The sequence below is a fragment of the Arvicola amphibius genome, chromosome 12 (genome assembly GCF_903992535.2).
Source record: "Arvicola amphibius chromosome 12, mArvAmp1.2, whole genome shotgun sequence".
Taxonomy (NCBI): Eukaryota; Metazoa; Chordata; class Mammalia; order Rodentia; family Cricetidae; genus Arvicola; species Arvicola amphibius.
In genome coordinates this window covers 24,943,227-24,964,034 of record NC_052058.2, presented here as the reverse complement: position 1 = coordinate 24,964,034, position 20,808 = coordinate 24,943,227, and the positions used below count along the sequence as shown (strand labels likewise).

General features: G+C 38.5%; 1 protein-coding gene across 37 annotated transcripts in view; it reads left to right on the top strand.

Moving 5' to 3' along the window:
- Positions 1–20,808, top strand: part of Pbrm1 (polybromo 1) — a 100,217-nt gene that overhangs the window by 40,464 nt on the left and 38,945 nt on the right. For 27 of the 37 annotated variants that reach the window (XM_038348934.1, XM_038348929.1, XM_038348954.2 and 24 more), the window contains 5 exons: positions 1,079–1,123; positions 6,422–6,698; positions 9,442–9,547; positions 10,212–10,854; positions 15,971–16,182. In XM_038348934.1, coding sequence (XP_038204862.1) covers positions 1,079–1,123; positions 6,422–6,698; positions 9,442–9,547; positions 10,212–10,854; positions 15,971–16,182 — 1,283 coding nt within the window. The remainder of the gene's footprint in view (positions 1–1,078; positions 1,124–6,421; positions 6,699–9,441; positions 9,548–10,211; positions 10,855–15,970; positions 16,183–20,808) is intronic. The other 10 variants (XM_038348951.2, XM_042056018.1, XM_038348944.2 and 7 more) reach the window with 1 other exon arrangement.

The window sequence follows — 20,808 nt, the reverse complement described above, 5'->3', positions numbered from 1 at the left end:
CAGACAGCAAGTGGGAACAGTTTTTAACTTGGAAAATAACTGCAAAGCTATGCGATATTAGCTAAGTTAGTTGGTGTACCCTGAGATGCAAGTCTCCTCCATCATTGGCCTGTGAATTTCATCCTTCCAAGTTCTTAATTCCTTGTTATACCAGGGACAACGGAGGAAAAATGTGAAACCAGATCAGAGACATCAAATCAAGAACATCTTTGAGTAAGATCAGTCACCAATCAAAGATAGAAACTTCTCAGGCAAAAGAAGGTAATGGAGGCAAAAGTGATGGTGCAGTGAGCACCAGCATTGGAGGAAATGATTTACATATGTTGAGTGTTAGGAAGCAGTTCCAAGGAAGCATTAGCCTAAGCTAGGTACTTAAAAAGTACATATCTTTGGGGCCTATAGTTTGTGGTATAGTTCAATTAGATGAAGTTATTGCCCTTCAGCTTCCTATAAAAAGAATACTAAGTTATAAGTTATTAAAATTACTAGATCACATTTCAGACAAAAGTCACCTTGTGAACAGGTTTCCTAGGAAATGGTTCATACAATAAAGTGGAAAAAGGTGGCAGAACCATAAGTTTTCTACCAAAACAATTTAAAGAAAACTATCCCAGTTTTGGGCTGCACGCATGCATGATTATTAAGACTGAGAATTCAGTCCTATTGATCAGTGACAAAGTAATAAACTTTAGTTAGAAGGTTTTGATAATAAGAACATTTCAGCAGGAGTCAAGAAACATGAGGTTGGCCAGAGGTGTCAGAGCCATGTTTCCCAAATACCACTCTACTCCTCAATAATGTATATGATTCTATTTTTGCCTTTTTTTATACTGAAAGTCTGAAAAAGAAAATGATTTGTGGCTATGTAATCTTTTCATTCTGGAAATGCATCCTTTCCCCTGCCTTCTACTGGAAAATCTGCCTTCTGTTTTCTGTGTTGAAATGTTTCAAGTGTTATGATCTTTTATCTTTTGGACCAAATAATTTTCTTTCTCAATCATGTTTGGCTTATGCATGACCCTCCAATGTTGCTTATTTTATTTCTCTTCACATGTACTGTTTGTTTCTGCTTTCCCAGGAATACTCATGACAGTGAGATGTTGGGTCTCAGGAGGCTATCCAGGTGTGCAGACCTTTTTTATGCATAAACATACTTTTAAAAGTGTAATCCTTCTGTGACATGGTCAGTACTGGCACTATGAGAAGAAAAACCTTATGCATGTGAAACAAGTGTTTGTAGTACCAGTTTATTTTATGAGTAAAGAAAAGTCTTGTTAGTGTGTCAAAATTAGCCTCCATATGTTCGTTACTTCCTTCAGTTTGTTGCTGACTTCTTTCCAGGGGCAGACAGCCCCCTCACTTATTGTGACTGTGCTTCTTTAGCAAGAGGTAGAGTGCTTGTGGTGCTGATTGCATCTCAGGAATGTCTTGCTGACTGAGATGGTGGAAAGGTCAGAATCAACATTGGCAATCCAGCTATCAGTACCTGTGGGCACTTGGGCATCATGTTGGGCTAATGCTTCTTGGTAATTTTCTTAGTCTCTGATCTTGTCTATTTCTTACTTCTTAAAAACATCCATTTCTTTAAGGCATCTTTAGTAAGTTGCTTAGAATTTTCAGTACAACCTATAAGCTGCCATATTACAGTGATGAATGACTATTGAATAGGTTTTTTTTTTTTAGATGTGTTTTTATTTTATCTGTGTGGATGTTCTGTCTACATGCAGGTGTATGCACCATGTGCTTGGGGTACCTTCAGGGACCAGAAGAGGGTGTTAAGATTGTCTGGGACTGGAGTTCGAGACATTCTTAGGTGTTGAGGCTCACTCCTGTAATCAGAGCATCCAAAAGAGGAAGGAGAATCACTATCAATTTGAAGCCAGCCTGGGTTATAATATGAGAATCTGATGGTTTTTTGTTTTTTTTGTTTTTTTTTTTTTGGTTTGGTTTGGTTATGGTTTTGTTTGCTTTTTTTTTTTTTTAAGGAGATTATCAGTACCTTCTCACTTGTAATCGTTGTATAAAGAAAAAGCACTCATTTATATTTTGATTTTCATGTGTTAGAAGCTTGTTCTGGTATCCTCATACTCTTAGTACAGAACCTTTTATGGCCCATCTCCTCTAAAGTTATCTGTGTTACAGTAGTGTGTATGATTTGGCTTGGAATCCCCTTAAGTACACAATGATGAACAGTCTTGATTTTGAGTTCTCTTAAAATGTATTTTAATTGGGCATTGTGGCTCATAATTGTAATCTCTGCACTTGGGAAGCAGAGACGAGAATGCTGAGTCTGACTCTGGTATAAGCTGCATAGTATGATACTTTGTTAGAATAGCAGGTATTTTTGAGGAAAGACGCTTAAAAGAGATCCCACACTAGCTCAGAATTAAGAAAATAGATGGTTATTTATTTAAGGGTAAACTCAAATCAGAATTCTCTGCTGGAACGGAGACCAGAAACCAAAATCAGCAACCATAACACAGCGACTGGAAAAGAGGCAGGACGCAAGCTCCACATGAGCATATATAGCTCAAGAGGCCACGCCCCAGTGGGCGGGACACCACTAGCTGTAAGACTTCCTGCAGCATGGTTTAGCCAGGATGGTAGTAAACAGATGTCTTCAATTCTGGCAGTACTGGGACAGAAGTTCTAGAATTCTAGGCTGGTTCACATTGTGAGACCTTGTCTCAGGAAGGAAAGAAGCAAGATGAGCTTACTTTAATATGCTGTAGGTAGTTATCTCAAAGAATGTTCATGTTGGTTAAAAGACGTGGCACCTCTTTTTATGTACCTTTCCAAAACATGGAGGTTACCAAAATATTAATAGTTATTTCACAGAGGTGAATAGATAGAAGGTCTACAGGTGTTCTAAGAAAGGGATCAAAGTGACATTGGATATGGACAGAAAGGGGGCTGGAGATATGACTCTGTGGTTAAAAGAGATTGGTTGTTCTTCTGAGGCACTAAACTTTGGTTCCAAGAATCTATGTCAGATAGAACACAGCTACCTATAATTCCAGGTCCAGGGGATCCAATGCCGCCTTCTGGCCTCCATGGGCACCTGAACACACATGGCATACAGCCTGCCCCTCTCTCTCTCTCTCTCTCTCTCTCTCTCTCTCTCTCTCTCCCTCTCTCCCTCCCCTCCCTCCCTCCCTCCCTCTCTCTCTCCCTCTTCCCCCCAACGCAGGCATGCACACACTTGAACACAAATGGCATAGTCTCTCTCACACACACGTGCCTGAACACACGTGTGAACGCACACGTGCATGAATACATACACTTGCAAACACATGCAAGCATTAATAAAGCATTAATTAATATTTATTAATAAAGCATTAATAATAAAATAATTAATAATTATTAATTATTTATCAATAAATAATTAATAAAGCATTAATAATAAAAAAGAAAAATGGCCAGAAATGTGGGGTGAAGGGAACTGAAGTTTCTATACTTTTATAATATAGGATTTGTCTCATTCCATAAAATATATGAAACTTTCAGAAGTCTTCCATGTAATAAGGTTCATGGTACATATTGGAGAGAGATAAAAATAGAGCCACTAAAGTTAACACAGTTGTTATAGAAGGTCAGCCCTGAAGTTTGACTGGACTGGGATGGTTCTCAGTGTCAGAGACAGTGTGTAAGGATTTAGAGGACTGGAAACGAAGCAACAAAACTGGATTTGTTCAACAAAGGTCGTGTGTGACCCTAGTAATAGTTTTGCTTGTCAATTATATATTATTCATGATGTATGTAGAGAAAGGAAATTGCAGTTATTAGAACAGTTATTTATATATAGTTAGATTCATATTCTGGATATATTCCATTCATAGCTACTAAGTGTTAGGATGATTGGCATTGAGAGAATGAACCATTTGCTATTTTACTTGACAAAATTCAGTTAAAAACTTTATCTTTTAAAATCTCTCTAAAGTTGGCCACAGATGCTGTCCCAGATGAAAAGGGTTGTAGCTTCGTGCAGAACAGTCTCCTGATAATTGGGAATAGTCTGCTGGGTGTGGGAAGATGAGAAAGTTACCCTGGTTTAGATCTGGCCTTTGACTTAAGTGTTCTCCTTCTTGCAACTTCAGAAACGAGGAACTGGTTTCTTTTTGAGTTAATTAGTGAGCTCTTTTAAGCCTAGCATTTCAAAACTGATTTCTTGCATCTTCCTTTTTAAAGTCAAGTTCTACATGTTAGACATTTCTAGAGAAGCCAAATGTGACTTGGTTTTAAGTATGACATCTGTAATTTTTGATTCAAGTCCTGAAATAGTGTCTCAGTCCCTGAAAATTAAAATTGTCTTGTTTCAATATGGAACTCTGCCATTTTGGAGCTTTGTCCCTCTTAATAGTATCCATTAGCTACAGACCTAGAAATCAAAGAACACATTCTCCACATCACCATCCCGTATTGCTTCTTTGACAAAATATTATCCACTAGATGAATCATCTCCTAGGTTAGCTAACAACTATTTACTTGACCGAGAGACAAAGGATATGAAGGAGATGTTTGTAGAATGATCACAGGACCACAGAGGAGGAGGGCGGCCAGAGTAAAGACATGGTAATGATGGACCCAGTTCTGGGAGCCAGAAATTCTTTTCTTTTCCTCTCCTACTTGGGCCACTTTCAATTTGTTTTGAGCTCCATCATGCCAGGTAGAGATTTCTAAGACTGAAGGGTGTCTGGGTTTTCTTTTCTTGTTTGTTTTTTGTTTTTTGAGACAGGCTTTCTCTGTGTAGCCCTAGCTTTCCTGGAGCTCTGAAACATGTTCTGTAGACCAGGCTGGTCTCAAACTCACAGAGATCTGCCTGTTTCTACCTCCTGAGAACTGGGATTTAAGGCATGTGCCACTACTGCCTGGCCAGTGTCTGGGTTTTCAATTGCTGATTATTCTTTACTTGAACACACACACTATACATACACAAATGCATACGTGATCTTTCTCTTCCCTCCAACCCCGCCCCCATCTCATGTATATCAGGTTTGCCTAAACTTGCTATGAATGCAGAGATGACCTTGAAATCCTGACCCTCTTGCCTCCACCCCCTAAGTGCTAGAATGACAAATATGCACTTCCATGTGTGGGCTTGTTTCTGGTGTTTAAATCGAATTGAGGCAGGGTCATCCTGACCTAGGAGAGTGAGAATAGTCTGAGGACAAGGCTTAGAGACTCGTAGCCATATAATTCTTTTCAGTAATGAATTTCCCTCCCCTTAAAAGGTGGAAAACAACTAAACCGTACTCTACGTACTGTATTATAGGACTGTAGCAGGTGTTTGTAGACTAGAAACTAAACCATGCTCTACGTACTGTATTATAGGACTGTAGCAGGTGTTTGTAGACTAGAAACTAAACCGTACTCTACGTACTGTATTATAGGACTGTAGCAGGTGTTTGTAGACTAGAAACTAAACCGTACTCTACGTACTGTATTATAGAACTGTAGCAGGTGTCTGTAGACTAGAAACTAAATTGTAAGTTGTCTCCTTTTTACATACCTGACCCCTTGGAGACTGCTGGGCAGACTAGAGTTATCCTGATAACGAAATGCAGTTGTCCAGAAGTCAAACTAGAAAATGAACTCTTTTAATGTTTTATTGAGTCATTCGCCTTGAACATTTCAAGTCGTTAGCTTCTGAGCTGGTTTTCTCAACCATTAAGTAAGATCTTAATTAAGTAGGACTATTTTTAACCTCTGGTGTTCATCTTTGGTCTTTGTACTTTGTTCTGTACCACTCATAATGGTTTTTCAGGATCTTATCTTGATTGTGGACTCTGGAGGAAAGGCAGGAATATATGCTGAAGGCTAAAATTTAGAGAAAGCTCAGATGCACCACACACTACTTGAAGCTACTTTGAATTAGACAGAGATGCTGGGTAAAGGAATAAGTAGGTACTGACCCTGACATGATCAATGCCAGAGAGATCTGTGGCCTCATGAAGACGTTTGTTTGGTGGGTTGTTTTGTTTTGTTTTATTCCTGGCATCCAGAATATTCTGTTTAGGAGTAGACATTTTAAAAGATGAAACACTGTTGGGTTGTTTTGTTTTGTCTGTGCTTTAAATGGAATAGCTAGTTTTATTGCATTGTATTTCAGTTTGTGATTAAATTTTATTTTCTTATGGTATCACACACTATCTTTTGTTCAACATTACATTTTGAGAGCTATTCTAAACAGGTTTGTCACTGGTTGCTCCTGCCAGGATCATTATTTTAATCATTTGTAAATTTTCTTAATATGCTCTTGTACCTTTCCAGGGTGGTTACTATGTTTATGGCACATCTAATCAATATATTGTAATTATTATGAAGTACCTGCTCACAAATTTATTTTATTTCATGCTCACTCTTAGATAAAGAAAACTGACCCTGTTGTTTTTTTCCCCTTTTCTGCCTTCCCCCTCAACAGTAAAAAGAACATAAGAAAACAGCGAATGAAAATTTTATTCAATGTTGTTCTTGAAGCTCGAGAGCCAGGTTCAGGCAGAAGACTTTGTGATCTATTTATGGTTAAGCCGTCCAAGAAGGACTATCCTGATTACTATAAAATCATCTTAGAGCCAATGGACCTGAAAATAATTGAGCATAACATCCGAAATGACAAATATGCAGGTGAAGAAGGAATGATGGAAGACATGAAACTCATGTTCCGAAATGCCAGGCACTATAATGAGGAGGGCTCCCAGGTAATGAGAGGGATCCTAGAGTGAATACTTTTTTCTTTTTGTAAAATAATGTGTTTTGAAAGATCAGAACTAGGTTCATCCCCGCCCCCGCCCCCGCCATGTGTGTGAGGAGGGTAAGAGGTGAAGTCTTCCTTAGTCACTTTTTGTCTTATCTCACTGGCTCTCAGCTAGACTGACTGGCCAGCAAGCTATATCCTGTATATGTGTATGACTATAAACTCAGCACTATGGAAGAGACAGGAAGATCCTGAGAGCTTGCTGGCCAGCCAACCTAGCTGAAAGTCAGGGAGATAAGACAGAGCATGATTAAAGAAGATACATAGTACCTTCCTTTGGTTTTCTTTTTTATTTTCTTTTTTTAAGATTTATTAAGTATATAGTGTTCTGCCTGCATGTGTCCTTGCAGACCAGAAGAGGGCACCAGATTTCATTACAGGTGCTTGTGAGTCACCATGTGGTTGCTGGGAATTGAACTCAGGACCTCTGGAAGAGAGCAGTCAGTGCTCTTAACCACTGAGCCATCTCTCCAGCCCCCTTCCATTGGTTTTCTCTGCACTTAATGGTACCTAAATTTTTATCCTGCTTTGTGTTGGGGAGATGGTTTAATTTGTAAAGTACTTACTCTGTATGCATTAGGACCTACTAAGTTCAGGTCCCAAAACCCAGTGTAAAAAAAGTTTGGTATAGTAGTACATACCTGTAATCCCAGTGCTGGAAGGTAAGGCCAGAGGATCCTTGGGACTGTCAGTCAGGTTAGCCAAATTAATGAGTCCCAGGGTCATTGAGAAGGCGCTATCTCAAAAAACAAAAATTAAAAAAAAATAGTGGAAAAGTAATCAAGAAAGGCACCCAACATCAATCCTGGCCTACATATACGAATACACACACATGTAAAATAAAGAGCTACGTGTATTGGTGTATACTGGGAAACAGTTCTAGGCCAGTCAAACTATGTAAGAATTTAAAATCAGTTTGGTCTTCTTTGTGAGTTCTAGGCCAGCCAAACTATGTAAGAAAGACTTGTTCTCAAAAAACCAAAATGATGATGATGCTAATAAAGAGATGGATGTTTTAAATTCATCCTGTTTTACCAGTTTCTGTATGAGGAAATTTTCCTGCTTAAACCTTAGTTTAATTTATGTATTTGTGTATAATTTAGAAATAATAATAACAGTACTTACTCTGGTGTTTTTAAAGATATTAAAGGGATATAAAAGAAATAACTTGCTGGGTGGTGGTAGTACACTTATCTTTTATTACTATTTATTTTTAAGGATTTTTTTAAAGATTTATATTTGTTTTATGTGTATGAGTATTTTGCCTGTATTGTATATATTTCACATGTGTGCCTGATGTTAAGGTCAGAAGAGGATGTTGGGTCCCTTGGAGCTGGAGAGTTGCACATAGTTCTGAGCTGTGTGATAGTGGGTGCTGGGAACTGAACCCATACAAGAGCATTATTCACTCTTACTGCTGAATAGTGTGTAACCCCTTTTTCTTTTGGGGGGGGGATGAGGAAGAATCAGTTGAGGCCAGGACTTTTATATATTCTCCGCCTCTTAGCTTTATCTTTAGCCCATGATTTTTAATTCTTTTTCAGTACAACCAATGTATGATCCTCCTTCAATTTATTTTCTATTTCTTTAATCTATTTTAAATACTCAAAAACAAAATGTTTTCAAACTATTTCCTTTGTTCTGCCCTTAATTTGAAGTAAAGTATATACACTAAGGATACTTGTAGATTGAAGAAATGGGCCTTTATATAATAGAGAGTTATACTGTCTTCAGTATACCCAGCTACTGTACATCCTTGAGAGAGATAGTCAGAGAAGAAAAGTCACATTCCTTCTGCTGCTCTGCTCTTTTGGGCATTCAAGGGAATGCAGCCTCTGCTGGGGAGATAGGAGACAACTGTGGACTGAAACCATTGAGTAAGGAACATATAAATATGTTTTGGAACTACAGTAAAAACCTGCAAAACTGAGACTCAGAGAGGTGACTCAGTGGTTAAGACCACTGACCACTTATTCTTCCAGATGACTGATGTGATTCCCAGCACCCAGGCGGCAGCTCACAATCCTCTGTTACTACAGTTCCATCAATCCAGTATCCTCTTCTGGCTTCTGCAAAAATAGGCACAAACACGTGCAGGATCAGCACCCAGACACATAAAATAAAAATAAGTCTATATAACTTCTATTACAGTGAACCCCCGATACTAGCTCGCGTTTCTTTTCCTTCCTTCCTTCTTTCCTTTCTTTTTTTTTCTTTTTTCTTTCTTTTTTTCTTTTAGACCAGGTTTCCCTGCCATAATAGCCCTAACCCTAACTAACCTGGAACTTGCTTTGTAGACCAGACTTTCCTCAAACTCACTGAGATCTGCCTGCATCTGCCTCCCTAATGCTGGGATTAAAGATGAGGGTCACCATGCTTGGGCTTACTAGCATGCATTTCTGTACATTAGCATCACCATGAGGTGGTAATGTCATTGTTCAGAAGAGAACAAAAGGTTTAACATCAGCTGTCCTAAACAGTATTCTAAACGCACACATATTCATCATTTTTTAAAATTTGTTTAGTTGGTGTTTTTGCACTGTAGTTGATGCCAGCCTCAAACTTGTAATTTTCAGCTTCCTGAGTACTGAAAATTAATTTATTTATCACTGCCTTCAGAGAGATAAATACTTCTTTAATTATAATGTTTTTTAGGAAATAATCTTAAGTATATTTTTGGAATGTAGGTATACAATGATGCTCATATCCTGGAGAAGTTACTCAAAGATAAAAGGAGAGAGCTGGGACCACTACCTGATGATGATGACGTGGCTTCTCCCAAACTTAAGCTGAGTAAGTCTGCTTCATATTTGGCTCTTCAGTTCAGTCCACCAAAAAGAGATTGCTGGTTTCTTGACATTTCTTCAATTAAATGATGACTATGTTTTTATTTTCTGGCACTCTACTGTTAGGAATCCTTCTTCTCCACATGCTCACTCTGACTGTGCTTTAAGTAAACAAGAGTTGTAGTAAGTGGATCACTGGTAGAGCACCTCCAAGAGGTATCTTGTCATTCCAGACTCCCATGGGCTAAGCACATCTGCAACTCTGTGCCCGTCTTACTTCATGTTTTATTTTACTGTAGCTCAAGAACAATGGAGATTGAACTTCTGAAGTTGTGTCAGAATGAATCCTCTCTCATTAGCTTATGTGTTATTCATACACCTTTAATCCCAGCCCTTAGGGACTGAGGCAGAAGAGTGGAGAGTTCACCAACTGAGTTGTATAATGAGACTTAGTCTGAAAAACATGTATATACATATATATTATTAAAAAGAGTAGTTTTTTCAGATATGTTTTTGTCTATAAGATCTATCTCACTGAAGATATACTGATTATTGTGTTTTTACAAATCATTTGGGATGGCCCCTTTCTTATGGTTGTACTACCAGCTGTGTAAAAATTTATGCTTACACCATTTTATCCGCTTAACATTATATTACATCTCTGTCTTCAGGTAGAAAAAGTGGTGTTTCTCCTAAGAAATCAAAGTACATGACTCCAATGCAGCAGAAACTAAATGAAGTATATGAAGCTGTAAAGAACTACACAGATAAGAGAGGTCGCCGCCTCAGTGCTATATTTCTAAGACTCCCCTCTAGATCAGAGCTACCTGACTACTATCTGACCATTAAAAAGCCCATGGACATGGAAAAAATTCGAAGTCACATGATGGCAAACAAGTACCAAGATATAGATTCTATGGTAGAGGACTTTGTCATGATGTTTAATAATGCCTGTACCTACAATGAGCCAGAGTCTTTGATCTACAAAGATGCTCTCGTCCTACATAAAGTTCTCCTTGAAACTCGGAGAGACCTGGAGGGAGATGAGGATTCTCATGTCCCAAATGTGACCTTGCTGATTCAAGAGCTTATCCATAATCTTTTTGTGTCAGTCATGAGTCATCAGGATGATGAAGGAAGATGTTACAGTGACTCCTTAGCAGAAATTCCTGCTGTGGATCCAAACTTTCCCAACAAACCTCCCCTTACCTTTGACATTATTAGGAAGAATGTTGAGAGTAATCGCTATCGGCGACTTGATTTATTTCAGGAGCATATGTTTGAAGTATTGGAAAGGGCAAGAAGGATGAACCGGTATGTTTTTCAAAGCCATTGCTTTATGATGACAGTATGTGATGTTTCGTGCAAAACAGATAAAGGAATTCTGCTTTGATGCACTTTTTCACCTTAGGTATGTTGTTACAGTGAGTAGCCTGGTATCCTGAGTTCTCGGTAGGCAAAACTACTTTTTTTCCCGCTTTACAATGTTGGGGACATCATTCTCTAAAGTGTCAGAATGAGTACCAGTGAAAGGAGGACACAACCGAAGCTGTGCAGTGCAGAAACCTAAAATCCAGCCATTCACAGAGCATGCCTTTTAAAGGCTAAGTAGTACAGTTTGTAATAGAAATTAAAAGTAGGATTTTTTTTCTTTGAATGTCTTAAGAATTAGTCCAAGAATGCTTTAAGTGAATTAAAGAGCTTTGAGTTATTTTCTGAGGTTAGACTGATCTAAATCCAGCCTTTTTTTTTTTTTAAAAAAAAAAGTGTATTTATTTTCATTTTATATGTACAGATAAATGTTCTGCCTGCATGTATGTCTATGCACCACACATGTACAGTGCCCACTGAGGCCAAAAGAAGGTGTTGGTGCCTCTGGGACTGGAGTTACAGATGGTTGTTAGCCACCATGTAAGTGCTGGAACTTGAACCTGGGTCCTTTGGAAGAGCAGTTACTTCTCCTAACCTTGAGCTATTTCACTATCCCCCTAAATCTCTATTTCAAGTACTAAGAAGGCCTTTTTGCTTTTAATCTTATTTATCAATTTTTAAAAATTCATTTATTTTCCATCGGGCCACAGTTTCCCCTCCTTCCTCTCTTTCCAGTCCCGCCCCATTATGTCTCAACCCTCCCCCCAGTCTACTCTATTTCTGTTCAGGAAAGGGCCAGCCTCCCATGCATATCAACCAAACGTGGCATATCAAGTTGCTGTAAGAATAAACACTTCCCATTTATTAAGATTGGACAAGGCAACCCAGTATGAGAAATGGGGCCCCAGCAGTCTATAAAAGAGTCAAAGACATTTGCTGCTCCTACTGTTAGGGGTCCCACAAGAAAACCAAGCTATACAACTGTTATATATGTGCAGAGGGCCTAGATCAGTCCCGTGCAGGCTACCTGGTTATTGATCCAGTCTCGGTGAGCCTGTACAGCCCAGGTTAGTTGATTCTGTGTGTTTTCTTGTGTTTATCAATTTAAGAGCTTAGTGTAGGACTTAAATGGTTTAAAAGAATAAATTTATATCTACTAAAGATCTTCCAACTATTGGGCCCAAAGTGTCCTGGAAGAGTTGGAGGTGGTAGGGTGACTGGTGATCCAGCTGTGGTTAATGTTGTGAAGAAAGGCAGAGGTTTGGGGTGTGAAGATGCTGTGTTCCAGTGTTGGAGGTGGAGTTAAGCTGATTAGGCCGTTAATTTACATGTTTAGGAAACAGTTCCCTGTGGTGAGATACTAGGGTAAAAATAAAGCAGAAAGTGGGGCACATCTTGCAGTCAAATTCTATAGTTTTTCATTCAAGTAGTTTTTGTTGGGTGACTGCTAGTTACCAAGTATGTGCTAGGTGCATGGGATGTAGCGGTGCTTTCGTGAAATTTAGATGTCCATTTTTTATTTTGTTTTGTTTTTTTGCTTAAGGTGTCCTTGAATCTAAAGACACTCCCTGTGGCCCCTTTGTGGCTTGAGTTCAGTGAGTTATCTAAACAGCATGTGTCTCTTAGATCATGGGGAATTTGTGTGTGATTTGTATTTCTAGAAAATATTTTTTCACTCTCCTGTTGTTGATATGATAAGCTTTTGCTCTTGAGATCTGGACGATACAGCCCAAGATACATTTATATGGGACAGTAATCTGCAGAGTTTGTCTCATGCCCAGAGCTCTGTTGAGAAGCAGGGCAGGGAGCTGCTCAGCAGTTAAGGGGACTGGGTGCTCTTCTAGAAGATGCAGGTATTTCCCAGCTTTCATGGTGCTTCACAGTAACTCCAGTTCCAGTAGATCTCACTCCCTCTTCTGGCCTCTATAGGTACTAGGCATGCAAGTGGGGTGAAGACATATAGGTAGGGAAGAGACCCTTATACATAGAATTTAAAATGATTTAAAAACGTAACAAGCCATTTCATTTTTGTAAATAAAAATAGTATTGGGACTTGTAATGGTATTGATAAGAATTAATAAAAAGGAGCTGGAAGATGCTTATTGGTTGACCTTTTTGAGTTCAGACCCCCAGGCCCCACATAAAAAAATTTGAGCTTTCTGGAATAAGCCTGTAACTACAATGCTTGGGAGTGAAGGTAGCTGAGGTTAGACAACAGAAAGATCCTTGGAGCTTCCTAGCCAGTCAGTACAAGTACAAGACCCTGTCCAAAAAAAAAAAAAAAAAAAAAAAAAAGTAGAAAGTAATAAAGACACCTGAAATTAATAGACACAAACACATACATACAAATGAACACGTACATACCCATACAGCTACACACGCATACACAAAAAGAAAAAAATACTTAAAAAGAATAGATTAGCCAGATGTAGTGGTTTATACCTATAATCCCAGCACATGGAAGCCGAAGTAGAAGGGTTCTGAGTTTTAGGTCAGTCTGGGCTATAAGATGAGAGCATGTCTCACAAAACCAAGGTAAAACAGAAAACAGAATAGCGTAAAATATGTATGTTCAGTGAATTTTACACTACACTTTTATCTATTACGTTCACATTAATGATAGGCGTTCTAGATGTGTAGGTATTATTAATAAATAAATTCATATGAAACACACGTGGATTTCTAGAATATTATTACTTCATCACCACTTACCCTACCCACTAGTGCTCTCTGTAACTATAATAGAAGGAACATAAGCAGTGTGAACAAGAGCAGGAATCTGACATAGATGGTCTTGGTTTGTTCATAGAGCATTCAGGAACAGCATGATACTGAGTTGTGACAGTTAACCAGTGTGGTGGCAATATTCCTAAAAAGCGCTCTGGTTCCCTTGCAGGTAGAAAGACTGCATAGAAAGACAAGTGCAAGAACTTCTTTGTAGTCTTAATTATTTCGTTAACAGCTGAAGGAAATTAGAGTTGGTTGTTTTCCCTCTTGAATTTTTGAATTTTTGTTCTTGTACAGTGAACAACTGCTTTTTGGGGGGGTTAACAAATTCTTGTTTCTTTTTTTGTTTTTGGTTTTGGTTTTTTTGTTTTGGTTTGGTTTGGTTTTGGTTTTTGAAGCACAGTCTCATTGCATAGCCATGGCTGTCCTGGAGTTCAGAGACCTACCTGACTGTGCCTCTTGAATGCTGGGATTAGAGTTATAAACCACCTTCCCCAGTTTGTTTTTTATTTTACTGCGCTCTTGGCAGCATTTCACTATTTACTTTTTTTCCCCAGTAGAATGTTTTGGAAAATTATAATTATATTGCAGCAATCTTTGTTTGTTTTGTATTTTTGTTTTTTGAGACAGGGTTTCTTTCTCTTTAGCTTTTTGGAGCTTGTCCTGGAACTAGCTCTTGTAGACCAGGCTGGCCACAAACTCACAGAGATTCACCTGCCTCTGCCTCCCAAGTGCTACGATTAAAGGCGTGTGCCACCACTGCCCGGCCAGTAATCTTTCGAGAACAACCAAAGCAAAGATTAATAAATAAATTCTTCACAATACTTTTTGAATGAACAAAATTTTTAGAGGCTATTTCATGTGTTTAGTGATTTGTACAAAATTTAACTGCATCAGGTGTCCTGATGAAAGTATAAATTTACCCTCTCAATGTAATACAAATTTACCAAATGTTTATTTTTCTCTTACAATTTCCCACTAAAATTGTAAGCTTTTATGAAATTCAAGAACAACTTCAAAATGGTATCTTAAAGGCTTCTTCCCTTAGTAAGTTTTATTTTTATTGCTTTCCTAAAAGTATTAGCATCTCCAAATCTTCAGAACATGTTTCTAGAACCTCTCCAGAATATCCTTAGGTTATTCTGTTATGACAGTGTTACTTCTTTGCTAGTTCTCTTTGTTGACATGGTAGATACCCAAAGTATCTCTGATGTCTGATGCTCTAGTGTCAAGTATCAGAAGACAGCTAATTGGCCCTGCTTTGCCTGCCATACTCCCCTAACCAGAATGTCTACTTCCCTGTTAATAATACATTGCCAGCACACCTGGTGATTTGTACATGTACTCCCTACACTTAGAAGGAGGAAGCAGGAGGATCATACAAGTTCAGAGTTAGCCTAGACTCCCTACACAGTTCCAGGCCAGCTTGGGCAATAAAGTGAAACTAATGTCTCAATAAAGCTTATTTTTATAGTTTCCTAATAATGAGGAAAGAAGCTGAGAAAAATTCTGAGTATAGCACATAATTTTTTTCCTTCTTGCAGTATCCGTATCTGCCAATTTCTCCCAAATCAGTTACTATTGAGAAATTAAAATTTAAACTATTAGACCTATACTTGTTATTACCTTCTATAAACGTGGGTCTGCAGTTAAGGAAATAGATTCAGCCTTGGTGCAGACGGTAATGGTGCATGCCTTTAATCCCAGCACTTGAGAGGCAGAAGCAAGTGGATTTCTAAGTTTGAAGATATCCTGGTCTATAGAGCAAGTTCCAGGACAGCTAGGACAACACTGAGAAACCCCTCCTTTAAAAAAAATAGACGCAAGTTAAGGGTTGGTTAGACTTGGTCAGGGGCAATAATACAGTTCTTAATTCTACCAGCTCCTTCTGCCATGCTTTGTATGTCTGAGAAAAATATGAGTCCTTTCCTTTGGCACGAGTGAGAAGGGAGGTGTGCCTTGAGAAAAAGGAAACCAAGTCAGAACTCAAATACTCAATAATGCATCAATTTTTCATTTATTCGTTGTCGTTGTTGTTGTTGTTAAGATAGGGTCTCTTATAGTGCAGACTGGTCTCAAATTCCCTATGTAAATGAGGGTGACTTTGAACTCTTGATCCTCCTGCCTCCACTTTCCAAGTGCTGGATCACAGACATGCTTGGCTCAGATACTCTGTTTTAACAGACTTAGTGGGGGCACCCTTCTAACTGAGCCAAAATATCATTCTTATATCAGTGAACATAGTGAAGCATTTGCTAGGATTTAGCATGCAATTGGAGTGCTATGGAAGAATCAGTTCATGTGTCAATGGATATTCTTAATTCCATTATAGGACAGATTCTGAGATTTATGAGGATGCAGTAGAACTTCAGCAGTTTTTTATTAGAATTCGTGATGAACTCTGCAAAAATGGAGAGATCCTTCTTTCTCCGGCACTCAGCTATACCACAAAACATTTGCATAATGATGTGGAAAAAGAAAAAAAAGAAAAATTACCTAAAGAAATAGAGGAAGATAAACTAAAACGAGAAGAAGAAAAAAGAGGTTGGTTCCTTTTCTCTTATTAAATATGAAGAAATATTAAAGTCTGTTCTAGTGGGTGCCACAGTTAGCTTTGGAAGTTTGTGTGATCGAAGATTTAGACTGTTGACTACTTCAAATAAGACGCGATCAGCTAGAAATATTGTCGATATTTGTTTGGTTATCATACTGAGTAAGTTACTTCTGACACAGCTAATATTCCAGGAACAGGCAGTTAAGTAACAAGTGTGGGAACCTAATGCCACATAATTGAGGCTTGTCTGGGGCTCCAGTGCATTCTCAACAGCCTATGCATCAGTTGATGCCATACCTTTCAGCAATACAGCTTTCCTCTTAAACACCGTGAGAAACAGGCAAGTAGATGAGACTTCAGTTGAACCACATTCCTAGGTTCATTTTAGTCATATCAACCTAAAAGTGGTACTTTGAATCCTTTGGCAAATTTGCAAGTATTGTGATAATGAGAATCTTTATCTTTGCTTTTCACCATGTTCTTGTATCTTCCTCACACATGTACATTTTTGGGCCAGCAAGCCTTCAGCTTGCACATCAAGAGTCTTTTATGGCGTGATGAGGGTAGGAGAGAATGAGGCATGATCTCACTATGTAACCTAGGCTGGTGCCAGTCTTAAAGTGATCCTCCTTGCCTGTGCCCCCAGTGCTGGGGTTATAGACATGCATCAACACACTTGGCAAAATTGATCATTTTGGGTAACATTTCAGTTCTCATTGAAACCTAGAAATATAACTCTTCAAAAGTGTATTACTCTATAGCATCAGACCTTCTTAGATATTTTCCCTCAAGATCAGAAAACAGAATTAATTGACTTGAAATATATGAGCCGGAGGGATGAGAATATGCCAATTAGTGAGAATGTCATTTTGTCAACATAGAGGTAACTCCAAAAACATCATTTGCCGCTGCTAGAAGGAATACAGTCATTCAAGGTGGTACAGATAATAGGATCTATATCTTTCCCAACTGAAAGCAGTTGATGTGAAATGAATTGAGTAAAGCTAAAGGCTTGCTGGCCCAAAAATGTACATGTGTGAGGAAGATACAAGAACACGGTGAAAGCAAAACTTCAGTGAAAATCGACAGTAACCTTGAGTGTATCTACAGATTAATCAGCTGAGGGCAGATCCTTATGGAGTAGAGGTGTTTGAATGTAACTATCACTCAAGTCATTGCCTGACTCCTGATTTTTTCAGAAAAGGGAGCAACCCCTAGTATCAGGTCTCCAGGTATCTATTATGGTAACACTAGTGGGAAGAAGTGAGAAGGGAAAAAGAAACTGAAAACATAATGGGTGAATGTTGTCTGGGTCTCTGTCCTGCCTGTTCCCACAGTCGTTAAGTCCCAAAGAAATCACACAGAGGTCTACATTAGTTATAAACTGACTGGCCCACTATTTACTCTTATAACTTATATTAACCCATTAGTCTTGTCTTTGTTAGCCACGTGGCTTGGGACCTTATTCAGCAAGGCAGTCACATCTTGCTTCTGTGGCGGGGTCAGGACTACATACCAAGATTTCCTCTTCCCAGAATTCTCCTGTTCTCTTTGACCTGCCTTTACTTCCTTTCTGGTTATCCCACCTATACTTCCTGCCTGGCTACTGACCAATCAGCGTTTATTTAAAATATAATTGACAGAATAGAGACAATTGTCCCATACCAGGTAAAAACTTCAGAAATTTGATGAAAAGCATTAACCTACAGGCACAGAAACCCCAAGTAAGATAAACACAAAGGGATCTATTTAGATACATCATAAACTGCTAGAAGAAAAATCTGGATTTCAAAGCAAAAGCATCAGATATAAGAACAACAGCATAATTAATGGCTGACTTTTTATACTAAATAATAGAGGATAGAAAGTCATGAAGTGATAAGAAAAATTTCAGGGAAAAAAACAAATTTGTATTTTACCTTTAAAATGAAGTTTATGAGCTATTATAGGTGGCTCAGCAGCTAAAAGCACATCAAGCCCTTCTAGAGAAGTGTAGTTTAGTTCCCAGCCTCCATTTCAGCAGCTCACCACCACCTGCTTATTATTTCAGCTCCAGAGGATCTAAAGCCCTCTTCTGAACTCCAAGGGTACTAAACTCACATGCACACGTATAAGCATACATAATTTAAAATGTGTATTTAGAGCATTCGAAAGTAAACAGTTGAAATGAAAGAGCTCAATAGTTATATTCTCAATATTTCTTCTTTAGTAATGACTAGAACAAAAATTATCAAAAATCGATAGATACAGAATAGACACTGAAACAATTTGACATATCAAGCAGGAAGAAATACCATAATTTATAATGGTCAAAAAGGAAGAAACACCCCAAGTATATGGTATGTGAATAAGGAAATTATAATACAACCATGGCCTTGTTTGATCTTTATCACTGCCAAAGGTTAAATAAAAAGTATGCTTTTAAACAGATTCAGAATAAAATAAACACCTATAAATGTTTTTAACCTAGTGGAATGTTAAGCCTTCTTTGATTTCTTGGGGCAGAAGATAGAGGTTGGGTGAATAGTTTGTGCTCCAGTTGGAAGTCTCCTGGGCTTGAAAAGCCAGAGTCAGAATTTAAGGCAAGAAACATAAAGCTTTAGACAAAGCTGACCAGTTCTCCTGGAACCAGGTTATACACACAAATCCATGTTCATATACAATGTACTTGTGTTGTAGGAGGCTACTTGATTGTTCCCAGACACCCAGACCCAAAATAACCACACAGAAACTGTATTAATTAAATCACTGCTTGGCCTATTAACTCTAGCTTCTTATTGGCTAGATCTCACATCCTAAACTAGCCCATCTCCATTAATCTGTGTATCGCCATGTGGCTGTGGCTTACCGGGTAAAGTTCCATCCCCAGCATCTGTCTCCTGCAGAGCTACATGGTGTCTCCTGACTCTTGTAGTGATGAGATGTGGGCAGGCCTGCTTTTCATCCTGCCCAGCTCCTGGCTGCCTGGCTAGTTTATGCCCCGAAATAACAACACACAGATTGTATTCTTTTAAACACTGCCTGGTTCATTAGTTCCAGCCTCTAACTCACATCTTGACTAACACATATCTAATAATCTGTGTAACACCATGGTGTCTTACCGGGAAAGATTCAGCACGTCTGACCTGGTGGCTGGCTTCATCGCATCTGGCATCTCTCTGAGGAGAGGCACGGCGGGCTGCCTAACTTAAGAGAGGCGTGGCATCTGACTGAGCCATCTACCTCACTTCCTTCTTCCTGTTCTGTCTACTCCACCCACGTAAGGGCTGGTCTATCAGATGGGCCAGGCAGTTTCTTTATTAATTATCCAATGAAATCATCAAATAGATAGAAGACACACCTACATCAGACTCTGCCTTCTCTCCCTATATATCTTTCTTCCAGCCTGGCTATGTTTTGTTAAGCCATTGGCCAAAAGCAGCTTCTTTATTCATTAACCAATAAAAGCAACATATATACAGAACGACTTCCCATACCATTTTCCCTTTACTGTTTAAATAAAAAGGAAAGTTTACTATGTTAACTTTAACATAGTAAAATTACATATAACAAAACAGGTATCAAGGAAGAATTACAGTTACAATATTATATCTACTTTATCTTTTATCATAACTAAGGAAAACTATAACTATGTATTCTTCAACTCCATCAAAGATCCCAGAAGGATATAGTATTACCTAAGTAAGCAGGAAGTGTTGCTTGGAACTTTTTTGGGGAAGAAACTATCTCTCAGAGGCTCCAGGTTCCATTTTATATTATATTAATATTCTATCTATATTGTATAATCTTGATAAGAGACTCACATAAGCTGGACGATGGTGGCACAAGTCTTTAATCCCAGCACTTGGTTGGCAGAGGCCGGTGGATCTTGAATTAAAAAGAAACCCTATTCCAAAAAAAAAAAAAAAAAAATATTAGAGTAAGGGGAGAGATTCACAGAAAAATTGAGACTTGCTATTTCAGAGAGTGCTTTACTTGAATATCATTTGTATATAGTAATACCAAGGGCGTCTTCCTTTAAACAGGTAATAATCTCTAAGTGTTCTCAGATAGCTTGTATTGGAACTATTAAAACATTTTTTTAAATAAAAGTAAAGTAATTGACAGCATTCATAAGTAATGCGCATAAAGCCCTGGGTTCACTCCCTGGTTAAAGGGGTAAGTCACAAAACAATCCCACACCAGTTTGGAATTATGATTAATAAAAGGGTTATTTACTTAAAGGGAAAAACTTACAGATCACCGTCCTAGACAACAGTCTCCTACATGACCAGGAAAAGCATCTGGTAGCCAGAAGCAGAGTCAGAAGCGAGAGAGGGGGAGGGGGAGGGGAAGAGGGTGCTGCTGCTGCTTTTTTAAAGCAAAAGATACCACGCCCCAGTGGGCTGGTATCTCAAAGGCTATTGGCTAAAGGAGCAAAAGGAGCTCCCACAGCATCTGGCCCACAGAGGAGGGGAGGGGAAGAAAGAGAGAAAGATCTTGCCTAACAAAATCAAAATCTTGTTTAAAAGTATTTTGTCTGAGGAAATGTTTTTTAGTATTTTATACACATACATGCACATAGTTTACCAATGTGTGCAATACATATTTATTTCTAAAATGCCACTAAATTTAAT